Below are 13207 nucleotides of genomic sequence, written 5' to 3'. Positions count from 1 at the left end.
GAAAGAAAGAAAGAAAGAAAGAAAGAAAGAAAGAAAGAAAGAAAGAAAGAAAGAAGGAAGGAAGGAAGAGAGAGAAACGAAGGAAGGAAGCAAGCAAACAAGCAGGAGGGAAGGAGGGAGGAAAGGAAAGTTGGAAATAGTGATAAAACTCTCTCTTGCAAAAACCCTGCGGTGCTAGTTTGAACCCAGCATGGAAAGAAAGGGTTGCACGTTCTAATCTGGTCTCAGTCACAAGTCACGGCTGGTCTCAGCCCACAGCTCCTCCTCACAAGCTTTCCTGCTTCAGTGGTAAATCACAGGACCTCAGGCAAATATTCAGGATTGCGGGTGCTAACATAGCAGAACCTTCAGACTCTGTCTCCCTGCTCCACAGGAAAACAGCCACATTTCATGAACGTGGCACCCTCTGAAGGAGGGAGCAAAGACACAAAATACAAAAGCTAAAGAATTTTGAGAGAATGCAAGCCAGCTTTCCCACGGACAGTGGAACTCAGCCCTCCCTCCAGAGGCCGCCCAATGAATCCCAGACTGAATGAGATCCAACATGGGGAAAATGTTAGATGTGCAGTTCTCTCTTTTGAACTGTTTTCCAGAAAATGGTGGAGTCTTTCTAGAATAGCCCCATATTGAGGCCACAGGACTCCTTAGGCGAAGAAAATTATCCAGAGCCGTGTGTGTGCTCGAGGTACAGACGGTGTCTGGGTACATACACACGGGCACGCGTCTTCAGCTGGAGGTGAGCCTTTCCCATTGAACTTGAGTTACAAAGAATTAATGAACAGTCTAAGTTGTTTTATAGGACCTAAACCCCAAAGCGAGGCAACCCTCCTCAAAAGGATAACCATGCAGATTAGCTAGACTATGGGGGAAATATACTATTGAAATCTAACTTGACTAAGGACTATGAATGTCTAGGTAGAAGACAAGACTTGAGATTGGAGGCCTGAGACCACAGCATCAAGAATCAAAGCACTCCCAGGCCTGGGGAGCACGCTCATGGTCTGAAGCCTGAGGAGGGGAAAGGGGCAGAAGAGGAGGGTACCACTGGGTCAAGACTGGCCTGCAGACTGCCAGCGCTCTAAGGCAGGGGCGACCAAATCTGGCTGCTGCCTGGTTTTCTAAAGAAAGTCAACCACACCCATTTTTTTTTTTTTTTTTTTTTTTTGGTATTTTCTGTGGTTGCTGTCTTGTTAAAGTGGCCGAGTTGAGTTGTTAGACACATAGAGCCTAAAATATTTATCTGGCCCTTTACGGAGAAAGTTAGCCAACCTCTGCTCTAGAAGATAAGATGGCAGAAATAGGCAAAGTTTTAAAAAAGTCATTAATTTCATCCCAGGAGCCTGTCTAATGGGGGAGGGCCTCCGCCCTGGCCTCCAGCTCCCATGTCTCCCATCATATAGGTCTTACCTATTTCACTTAGTGATGGACTTCTGTGACTTCTTAGATTGCTATGTTTTCTCCCCTTGCTGGCTTTTTCCCCGAATCCCAGCACCTAACACAACGTCTGACACATAACAACACCTTACTGAATGCTTTCAAATGAAACTGAGCCACGAGAGCTCTCCTCTCCACAGTGACCGTGATATGGTTGCTAGATGATGTGGTTTTGTGCAAGCAGATTGCACCTAGAGATAGGAGACCTGGCTCCAAGCTCCCATTCTATTATCACTAGCTGGGAGAAATCAGAGAAGTAACCTCTCTGGGCCAGTCTCTTGATCTCTACAATGGGGATAAAACCCTTATCTTGCCACCTCACAGGATTTGTGTGAGGACCGTTTGAGATAAGACATGTGACAGAACTTCCTAAACTATAAAACGGCAACAAAAAATGACCTATTTAATTGTTTTACTAAGAAACTCAAAGACCAAATGGCTTCCATAACTCAAATAAATGAATAAAGGTGGTGCAGAGAAGCTCTAGCTTAGAAGTAGGATTTTTACCTTCCTTTAGTCCCTCCCAAATGAATGCCACCTAGCCCAAGGTAACGTTGGCCAATTTTTCCTAAAGAACCTCAAAAGCCACTGCCCACAAGTCACCACACACTCCAACAGTCCCTTCCAGCTATACCCAGGCTCTCCAAAAGAGCCGCTAAAGCACAGGCTGGGACTCACTCAGCTTCCGGTAGATGTGGGTGGCCTCCTCACGGAGCAGAAGTCGGCAGTTTTGGGCCTGCAGGCTGTGTGTGCAGATCTGGGCATCAGCATAGAACACACACCTCACAGCACCAGGTCGGATCTGCAGCGTGGTGACGAGGCAGGCCGCGTGACGGGAGCATTCTGCAGAATAAGAGGAGAGTGAGGCTTGGGCTTCAGAGATGGCGTCTCAGCCATGCATCCATCCCATCATGAATCTTTGAATCCATGCATCACCTATTCATCCGTCAGTCCACCCATTCATCCAGTCATGCGTCTGTGAATCCATGCTCCTATCAATCTATCCATCTAATCATGTATCAAGGCATCCATCCATCCATCCAATTATGCATCCTTCCATCTATATACCCAGGCATCCACGGAGAAGGATGTCTCCAGCCGTCTATTTATCCATTCACCCACACATCCATCCATCCATCCATCCATCCATCCATCCATCCATCCATTTATCCATCCATGCATCAATCTATACAACCATGCATCCATCTATCCATCCATGCATTCATCTATCCACGCATGCACCCATCCATCTGTGCAATCACTTACTTATTCACTGGAGCACCTACAATACATCCCTGGCACTGTGGCAGGGGCTGGAACTAGAATTGGGGTTGGGGGGAACCTACCTCTCCCATCAATCTATTTTCCACACAAAAATCGGGTTTTTGATAGTTTATTTAATTCACAAATGTGCTCTTGTCATTCCCTTGTTTGAAGCAACTCCATAGCTCCCCATTGGCCTTGGGATTAAGCCATACCAGATAAGGCTCTCCATACTCCAGCCCTTGCCTTCTTCAGCCTCATCTCCCTTTCCAGCTCCCCCATCATACCCACTATTGTCCACCAGGGATTATATACTTTCTCATGTGTGCCAGGTCCTGCATTAGATAATTTAAACTATCCATGGCATTCAGGATTTTCAGTCCTAAGAACGTCTGTGAAGATGGTGTTGACTCAGTCACTTGGGCAAGCTGCGAACTGTGTAAAGGCCTTATTCATAGCCCAGTCTGTGCTATGGCAGCACCCAGAGTTGTGTAGTGCACAACCGGTACGTCCATGCATGCCTTTTCTGTAAGAGGTGCACATTGTTATCCAACCTTGCAGGTGAGGTGATTTATGGAATCAAAGAACTAGAGGAGTATGAATGTCATCTAATCTCAGGCTCCTGCAGAAGTTAAAATCTTTGTAGAACATCGCTATCAAGGTGTTATCTAACTTTTGTTTAAATACCAGTGACTGGAAACCGTCTAAAAGAAGTATGCATCTGTGGACAGATTTGTCTATTAGAAACTTCTTTATATTGCATTGAAAAAATGTCTCTTGAAATTTGAGTTTTATCCATAGGTCTTAGCTTTGCCCCAAGAGCCTGGACAGGACAACTATATTTCTTCCTTTCCACAATGGCCCACCTACAATCTGAGGACAGCTGTCACCACTTCTGCTCGTCTCCTTTGTCTCAGACTAGCCCCCTAGATCCTCCCTCTCATCGTCTTCTGACCCTGGCTCAACGTCGCTCACTTCCTGGCCGGCTTCTCTCCTTGGAGACCTTGACTATGGGCTGCCCCCGCAGGAGGATGAGGAGACAGCAGAGGAGGGCCCACCCAAGGTCTCGTCCCCAGGTTCATCTCTTCCTTCCCCGGCACTCCAGGTCATCTTGGGGTCCCCCACGTGTTTCTGAGATCAGGAGCTTGAACAGCACTCTGTGAGGCCCCATGCCAATCAACCACCCTCCGTGGGGCTGGGGGAGCGATGGGAAACTCCCCTTACCCAACAAACAGAAGTCTCTGGCATCAGAGAAGTCTCTGGTGGTGGCAGTGCTGATGTGGGCAACATCGAAGTTCCTGAAGGACGGGTCAACGACTACGACAGAGGGGGCCAGGGACTGCCATGATCCCAGAGTAACTAGGAGAGAGAGCAGGGGACATCAGTCACACACAGCTTTCACCTGTTTCAATGATGAAGACAATGGAGTGTCACCTGGTGCCCCGAAAAAGCAGCCCCAGGCCACCCTCCTTGTGGCCTCCATTCTCATGAGACCCCATTCCTTGATTTATACTCCCATTCTACAGTGATTTATTCAGAGTTTTTTATGAGCCAAGTTCTGTGCTCAAGCCTACGGATATAAAGGTTCAAAAAAAAAAAAAAAAAAGCATGGCTGTTTCTATTAAGCAGCTCACAGTAGAATGGGAGAGAAGTAAACAAAGTAAGGCGTTTACAAGGCAATCATCAGAATGAAGCTAAGTGACAGCGATAATTGCAGATGTATCCATGTTGTCGTGTGGTGCTATATGTAGGGCTTCCCAGACACCACGTCACAAAATCCTCCCCCAGCCCTCGGATGGAGAAAAGATCATTGTCCTCCACAGTGGATGGTGTGGTGTGCTGTCCAGCCCGCCTTTCAGGTCCCAGCCTCTCATTTCCCCAGTGTTGGGAAGTTGCCGTTTGGAGGCTCCCAGCCTAGTCCCCTCCAGGAACTGCCTATAGTCGAGGCAAGCTGCTTCCCCTCCCAGGGTCAGCCTGTGTCCAAACACTAGTCCATATGGGTATGCAAAGGCCCAGCCACCTGCCTCAAGATGGGACAGCCCTGCAGAGCCAGCCCAGCTTCAGAGCTCACCATGGGATCCACAGGGCCAGGGGGCTTGGTTGGCGTGGAAGTTCTACTTCTCCCCCTGCTCATTCCTGCCCCCTCACTTCCTTACAGGGGCCGCTCCCACGAGCCCTGTGCCCGAAACTTCCTGCATGCAAATCTCCATCACTGAGTTTGTTTCCTGGAAAACAGCAGCTGAGAAGATGAACAAAATGAAGCTTGCCCCAGAGAGTGCCATTCTTCGGGGGCAGAGCAGGAGTGAAACTGGGTCTTTGCATGCACAGAGGCCGTGCCCTCCTGGCTCCGTGGGGCTGCCTCCCACCATCTGTACACCTGTTCCACCAACAGGGAGGGATGTCTAGGTGCAGCTGCCAGATGGCTTGGCGCAGGTACAGAGTCCTGCCAGAGCACCGGTGTCCCTGTGAGGACAGAGGGGACCCTGAACAGGGACCTTGAGCTTCCCCTCTGAGGGAGGACTGCGGGTCTAGGTGGATGGGTGCATTCTTCTGGCCACAAAGAGCACGGAAGGCAGCAAAATGCTGCCTCCCGACAGAATCTCCTGATTCTAGCCCTCTCGAGATCCGTTTGAGTGAGAGCATCATTGAGAGTTCATGGAGATAAATCTAGGTACTTATTTACTTCTTCTTTCTGTTTTTGATTTTTTTCAGAAGACCACAGGAGTGTACCCTTATAATAAATATTCGTGAGCATTTCCTTTGTGTCTGGCAGAACTGCATGGCAAACGTAGATGTCGATGCGGCACTTTGCAGTTTACAAAGTGCTCCACTTATCAGCTAAGCGCTTTAAGGTTGTTATTCCACTGTCTCAGAGTCCTGACAGCTGACTCCCACAAGGGAACTCTGAGCTCCAGATGAGTGGTGAGGTAGGGGCCGTAAGGCCTCCCTCACAAACGAGGGGTAAGAAGCTGGGAGAGCTTACGTGGCTTTCCAAGAACACAGAGCTGACTATGACCAAGCCAGAGACAGAACCAGCCCTCTTGGCAACAAGCCAGTGCTCCTTCCATCCCTTCCGAGCTTCCTAAATACCTGAGCACCCTTTCTGGAAAATTCTCCCCAGGTAGGAAAAGGTCTTTGTCTTGGACAGTGCCATGCTTTTAGCTATATGGGGAAGGCTGTCATTTTTATCTCAAACCTGCCTTTGACGCCCAGAGCACTAAAATTAGAATGGTAAATAAAGTAGCAAACAAACTAGCACCGCGCCTTTTTCTTCTTAATTTAAAAAAAAAAAAAAAAGAAGAAGAAGAAAGAGGGGTGCCTGGCTGGCTCAGTCGGTTAAGCATCTGCCTTCAGCTCAGGTCATGATCCTGGAGTCCTGGGATGGAGCCCCGCATCGGGTTCCCTACAGCTCCCCCTGCTTATGCACTTTCTCACTCTCTCTGTCAAATAAATAAAATCTTTTAAAAATAAAAAATACTAAAAAAAGAAAGAAACAAGAAAGAAAAAAAGGGTTTATCCAAAGAAGGTGCCAACTAATGTTGCCAGATTTCTGGTGGACTCAGTCAGAGAAGGTCTGGAACCTCCATACTTGTCCTGGAACTGTGGGGCCATCCTTAGAATCTGGAGCCACGTCTTTCTGACCTCGGGTCCTGGCTTCCCCGCAACAGATGCTGGGCTTTCATTATCTCAAGCCTCCTCCACGTGTTACTATTTTCACTGTCAGTTCAAGTGGCATTTCTGCAGCATGACCAAACTGAGCTGCGTATTTTTAGATGGTGGGGACATTGCAATTTCACAGAAGACATATGATGGGGTTTTAGGACCAAAGTTGCCAATTATGGTCTTAAAATGGAAGGCTTGGCCGCACTCCGTGCTTAGCTTGATGTCTGGGGGAAAGCGCTATAATTGAAGTGTGCGCTTTGTCTCCAAAATGAGAGTCACCTCGTCTGTCGCCATCCCAGGGCCTGGAGCCAAGTCTCTGCCACACCCTCTCCCTGTCACCTTCCCCTAGCTGGCAGGGACCCTGGGACGAGCCATGGCTGGTGTGCAGAATCCAACATCTGGGGTTCATGCATCTCATGCAAATTCTGAGAACAAGTTCTTTGTGAATGTAAAACCCTGGTGAAGCACGAAAGCTAGGCATCTCGGTAGCATTTCGTGGGAGTTTGCCAAGAGACGGGCAACACCACTGCATTTAACATTCAGAGATCCAGGAAAACCCCCGAAGGGCTTAGCTGCTATGAGGCTGGGCCTGGCCTTGAGCCCAGCTCCTTCAGGTTCAGAAACCAGGCTTTACTACAAGGCCAGCTCTCCTCTCCTGATGAGCACGGTGGTAGCAGCTTTCAGGCCTGCCCAGCGGGTGCCCTCTGTGCCATATTCTTTAGTGTTCATTTGGTTTCTTTTATTTAAAATATACTTTATAGATTGCAATGCCAGCATCATTTACTTAAAAAAAAAACATCTCCCCTTGAATTTAAAAATGCTATGTTCATCATATATTAAGTACTTATATATAAATGACTTTTGTCAACCTTGTGTTTTTCTTTTTCTTTTTTCTTTTTAAAGATTTTATTTATTTATTTGACTGAGAGAGAGAGAGAGCTCAAGCAGGGGGAAGGGCACAGGGAGAGGGAGAAGCAGGCTCCCCACTGAGCAGGGAGAAACAGGCTCCCCACTGAGCGATGGCTCCACCCCAGGACCCCGGGGATCATGACCTGAGTCGAAGGCAGATGCTTAACCGACTGAGCCCCCAAGCTGCCCCAACCTTGTGTTTTTCATTCATTTCTTTATAAATTCTAGCTCCACCCTCACACTGCTTAAACTAGTCACCGTGTAATACATTTTTACCAGCAAATGGTAAAAGTCTTCCCATGTTATTTCTCTTTATAAAATATTCCTTGGCTATTTTTGGTTATTTATTCTACCAGATGAAATTCAAAGCCATCTTATCAAGTTTCATAAAAGCTCCTTTGGGATATTAATTGGAATGTCCTTAAAGTTAAAAACTAACTTGAGAAAAAGATTTTAGATTTTATTATGTATCACGTTTGCTGTCATGAAGAATGGAATGGAATTTTTTTCCCCATTTTATTTTTTAAAAGAGTTACTGTTGGCGTAGAGGAAAGCTATGTATTTGCGTGCGTTTATTTTCTAACAGGATCCTGAACTGACTCAATGTAACTCGCAGACATGGTCAAAAGACAGGCTCCTCTCTGTGAAATGGGGCCCGATCTAGATTGCAGATGTCAGTTAAGTGCCTTGGGGGAGGTCTGGCCAGGCAGACCTCTGTAGTAACCAATTTAGTTCTGTATTTGCCCATTTACTCAACAACTCTTTCTATATTCCAGGTACTATATCTGAGAGCAAAAAAAGGTGGAAGCCTGGAAAAATAAGCTAACTAGCTAAAAAGTTTGGAATCCTTCCTACTTCCCATGAGTAATTCTCAACCTTTGGTGAATATCAGAATCACTCCAAGAATTTGGTACAAATTCCAGAGCTCAGACACGGTCCCCACGTCAACAAGCCAAGACCTCTGTGCTCCTTATTCCCTTTCTAGGTGACTCTGACACACAACCAAGTAGAGAACAATTGCCTGACACAGTCTCTGAAATATTCCTTTTGGTTTCTTTTGATTTGGCCATAAGTGATGGAGAAATAGCTTCTGCATTCAAACCTCACTCAGCCTGATGCTGTGTGTCCTTGGGCAAGTTCCTTAACTACTCTGAGAAACTCAATTCTTTAAAAAAATCACATCTTTGTGTTAAACATTGTCCTTGCCCTGCATCTCTAATAAACACAATGCCTCCCAGTGAATGACATGCGAGCCCTGACATGGTGTAAATGAGCTCATCAGGCCCTTTAAATTTGAGCCCTTTGGAGTCAGGCCTCAGGAAACTAGTCCTTTCCTCCAGAGCAGGGAGAAAGGGGGACACGAGGGGGAAGTGAACAGAGGAGAAGGGGATGGTTGGCCCCTCTAAAATGACTGTCCAGCCTGGTAAGAACAGATGCCTCCTGGGGTGCCCAGGACTTTGCTGCCCTGCAGTGCCAAGTGCATGCTCTTGAACTGTGCTAGACTCTGCAGCCCCCAGGAGCCACTACTGGGCAGGGGAGAATGCAGGGGGTCATAGGCCTGCCCCTGAAATTGCCAGAAACCAGAGGATGAGTGAACACATCAAGCAGCTCTAAGGAATGGTTGGTTCTGAGTGTAGGTCATACATGAGACATACACGGTGAAGCAGCCTGCTTCCCTCAGTTTATCCCAGCTCCCCATCCCACAGCCCGGTGACTCCGTCTCTCTGAGCCTCCAATTTTTCATCAGCCAAATGGGACGATCATGCTCTCCTCCTCCCGCTGTGGTAGTGATCGGGACCGGCGGGCACGGGGGCGGGAAGCTTAGTGAGTGCAGCCACTCACAGGGCCTCTGGGTCAAGCTGGGGCTTCTCGCTGCATTTTGGTCACTGTCTTCTCAGAACTACGGAGGGCTGAGCCTCACCCAAGTACTGGGGCGGGGGTCCCCAAGTGGTATAGGAGCCAGTGATGTCCTGACTTCTGCTGGATACCTGCTTCCCCGTGCCCCACCCCAGCCTGGCCCCAGGACACCTTGCTGCCTGCCCATATGCCCCTCATCCTCTGCCCTCTGGCCCCCGACTCCTCCGTCTGGTCATAGGCACAGTGGAACCGGGCAGTGGGCCTGCCTGACTAGTCGCTGGGCCTCAGTTTCCACAGCAGACTTGCTGCTGAATATAGCAACAAGGTTTCATGAGCTCAACCCAACACAAAATGAAACCCTCGCGGCCCCTGATCCTACCGTTTACCCCCACACCGTGTTCTTTCTCGTCAGGATATGGCCCCCGCCCCGCATTGTGTCCCACCCAGAAATCCTACGGCCCTACGGCCTCACCTTGTCCCATCCCTTCTGCCGACTCGGCCCCTCTTAGAACCGTCCCTTTCCTTTCCAGACTGTGGCGTCCCCAATTCCACTCCACTCCAGTAACTGAGACCCAGACGGGCCTCCCTCTCGCCCCTTACAGGCCACCGTCACACTAGGGCTGGGTCCCCTCCCAATCTGATTGCAGCACTCACTGCCCGCCATCCTCGGGGAAACAACAAACCGGGTTGAGGGGGTGGGCAGGGCATGTCCACGGAGGTATCCAGCTGCATCGCACACCCCACTTTTATAGGGTGGGCCTGGTGCTCCCCACTCTCACACAGACACCTAACACATCAGATAGGGACACGGAGCCACAGGGAAGAAAGATCACAGCCGCATTCCCTAAGGTCACAGGGCTTTCCTCACAGTCGAGGGGGAGTGGGGTCAAGGGCTGTGCTGACCCTTCCACCTCACAATAGCCTGGGACCTCCTCAGTGAGGTAGTGACAGACAGATGAGCCCTCCTTCCCAGTGACAAATGCTCTCTCTCTGACCCTCTTGACCCACACCCTGCACTGTGGTGGGGAAGAGTCTGGGCGACTCTTCTGTACTATACAGACGACCTAAGTCTGAGATGGCGTCCTAAGGCCCGGGAGGAGAACATGCCCCCGGAGGTGAGTGACCCTGCTAGTCCATCAGCACAGGGGACACGGGTGGCCCCGAAGGGAAAGTCATGCAGCCCCTGCCCTCCATGAGGGTACAGACCAGCCACAAGTGCCACCATCTAGGGGGCAGACATGACACGCTTGGAAATTCAAGATGATCTGATTCCGTCTTACAGTACTTCACTGAGACGAGCAACATTATCCCTTTTTACAGAACAGAAAAGTGAGTCCCAGAGAAGGCCAAAGGCGTGCCCAAGGCCACACAGCTCAGAGACAGCAAGTCAGCATTTGACCCCAGGTCAGCCGTACGGCCTCGTATTCTACCACGCACGGCAGAGCTGCTGAGGGCGGGTGATGGCAGAGCGGCTGGAGGGCAGAGGGCCAGAGAAGCAGTGGGGGGGCGGCAGCAGGGTGGGCCCCTCTGTGACTCTGGGGCAGCATGGGCTGTGACCTTGGCATGGACCGGCCTCTGGGAATATCGAGGCACTACTGCTCCCTTCCAGAGAGCACCGCATTCCCTTTTAATGTAGACTAAGTAAAACCAAAATCACTAGACTAGAGTCTTTTCAAATACATGGAAAAACCATATTTCATCTTTTTCTTCCCTCCTTCCTCCCTCAATTCCTTCCTTCCTTCCTCCTTCCCTCCCTCCCTTCCTTCTTTCCTTCCTTCCTGTCTTCCTTCCTGTCTTCCTGTCTTCTTTCCCAGATAGCAATTAAAGGAGGAAATGTTGGTTTTGATTTCAAGGTTCAGAGATATTTCAACCATTAAAAATAGCTTTAACCTCAGCCTGACCCCTAGCCGGAGACATACACGTGAGCATGCACACACACACACACACACGCACACGCGCACACACACACACACACACACACACACGCACACGACTGCAGATCTAGGCCACTGCAGAAGGGACAGGTCTGTTGCCGCCTGGCTGGGCATCTGGACGAAGTTCCCCGCTCTGACCCTCCTCCTTCTCACTTGAAAACTGGGGAAGCGCTTCCTGGTGTTTCTAAAGCACATCAAAGTGCAGAAACGTCAAACCAATAGGCAATGCCTCTCCAACATTCAAATAATCACGGACCCATTTTTTTAAATGAAAAGAACTTATCATTTTCTTAAGAATCACCAAGAATAGAGCTAATAATGAGTGCAAGCTCTAAAACATCCCAAAGCCCACAGGATTCTTCCTCTTCCCCTCACAGTCAGAACCGAACAGACTTCCTTTCAGCCCCCCGGCACTTACCGAAGTGCTGGGCGCAGGATACAGAGAGAGCACGGAGAAGGCACGGAGAACACCGGAGGTGGTTTCCATATGCCCAGGTTGGGTGGCTGGGGCAAAACATCCATGTTGGAAGCCTCTTGAGCACCTGCTCCAGGAGTGTTTCAGGCACCAGCAAGCCACCTCAACGGTGGATGTAAGAAGACTATAACAGACTCCTTGATCCTGCTTCCACAGCTTTGCGGTCACAAGTACCCACTGCGGGAAGACCCCCGTGTGCTGTCGGTATGGGACAGGACTAACAGCCAGATATCCTGGTTTCTCATCAGATGCTGTCTTTTAAATGAAAACCATGTCATACTGGGCTGGTCTGCCTTGTTAGCACCCACAAAAAAACCCAAAAATAAAACAAAACAAAAAAACACGGGGATGTTCTTTTGACAGAGAGAGGGAGGAAGAGAGATCCTTGTTATCTTGTGATCATTTGAAAGATAAAAATGGGACCAGAGCTGCCTGTTGGTCTAGGATTTCTTCAGAGAGAAATGCCTTACACTTACAGCAAACCCTACCAGGCCTCTTTTGGCATTTATAACACTAAAAAATACCTAGAGACATATTTATTTCTATTCAGCCTTCAAATACCCATTTTTTTTTTTTTTAGCTCTCCAGCCAGCACGCCTTATCTTTCCCTTTGCATCTGCAGAACTTAGTAGACAGATGACAGAGAGTCTTGTGGGTTCAAATGTGTCCCCTCAAGATTCATACTTTGAAGTGCTAAGCCCCAGAAGTTCAGAGTGTGACCTTTTTTGGAGATAGGGTCTTTGTAGAGGTAATCAAGTTAAAGTGAGATCATTAGAATGGTCCCTAATCCAAACGACTGGTGTCCTTAGAAAAGGGGGGAGGGGCGCCTGGGTGGCTCACTCGGCGAAGCGTCTGCCTTCGGCTCAGGTCACGATCCCAGGGTCCTGGGATCGAGCCCCGCATCGGGCTCCCTGCTCAGCGAGGATCCTGGGATCGAGCCCCTCATCGAGCTCCCTGCTCGGCGGGGATCCCGCTTGTCCCTCTCCCGCTCCCCCTGCTTGTGTTTCCTCTCCGTTCCTCTCTGTCAAATAAATAAATAAAGTCTTTAAAAAAAAGAAAGAAAGAAAAAGGGGGGAGTTTGGACACAGTGGCACCTAAAAGGGAGGCGGTGTGAAGACGCAGAGGGAAGAGAAGATAGCTGTCCACAAGCCAAGGAGATGGTTATGGGGCAGAGGCGTCCCCCGTGGCCCCCGAAGGAACCACCTGCCAACACCTTGATCTTGGATTTCCCGGTTAGTGGCATTTTGCTATGGCCACCCTAACAGACATACAGCGAGTGAATAGTCAGTAAAAACACCCTTTCCCTGATTCGCCGAGAGCCTGCTACGTCTCACTCTTGTGCTCTGAAATGGAAATGCCAATCCTGACGATAATTCTTACCATGTAAACCCATACATATTCCAATGCCTAATATGAATATTAAGCATTTCCTCTTTACTAGAAACACTGCAATGTGCTACTGTGTTGCTCTATTTCATCCACGAACAACTGTGTTCACAGGGGTGAACCAGAGAGGTGTCGGTGCATGCTTTAAAGAGGGGTCATTCTGAGGGCACCTGGGTGGCTCAGTTGGTTAAGCGTCTGCCTTCAGCTCAGGTCACGATCTCAGGGTCCTGGGATCGAGTCCCGCATCGGGCTCCCTGCTCCATGGGGAGTCTGCTTCTCCCTCTGC

General features: G+C 49.1%; 1 protein-coding gene and 1 long non-coding RNA gene across 2 annotated transcripts in view; one reads left to right on the top strand and one right to left on the bottom strand.

Moving 5' to 3' along the window:
- TG (thyroglobulin) overlaps nucleotides 1-13207 on the bottom strand; it is a 256066-nt gene that overhangs the window by 127193 nt on the left and 115666 nt on the right. The window contains exons 37-38 of the mRNA XM_025870539.1: nucleotides 3922-4056; nucleotides 2113-2277 (exon numbers count right to left, since the gene is read on the bottom strand). Coding sequence (XP_025726324.1) covers nucleotides 2113-2277; nucleotides 3922-4056 — 300 coding nt within the window. The remainder of the gene's footprint in view (nucleotides 1-2112; nucleotides 2278-3921; nucleotides 4057-13207) is intronic.
- Nucleotides 10129-11876, top strand: LOC141372773 (uncharacterized). The gene is made up of 3 exons (XR_012378177.1): nucleotides 10129-10241; nucleotides 10447-10530; nucleotides 11438-11876. It is a non-coding gene; the product is annotated as an uncharacterized lncRNA (long non-coding RNA).

The sequence above is a fragment of the Callorhinus ursinus genome, unplaced genomic scaffold (assembly GCF_003265705.2).
Source record: "Callorhinus ursinus isolate GAN/ISIS: 27379988/994484 unplaced genomic scaffold, GSC_fseal_2.0 scaffold5, whole genome shotgun sequence".
Taxonomy (NCBI): Eukaryota; Metazoa; Chordata; class Mammalia; order Carnivora; family Otariidae; genus Callorhinus; species Callorhinus ursinus.
This window is presented reverse-complemented; position numbering and strand designations above follow the sequence as displayed.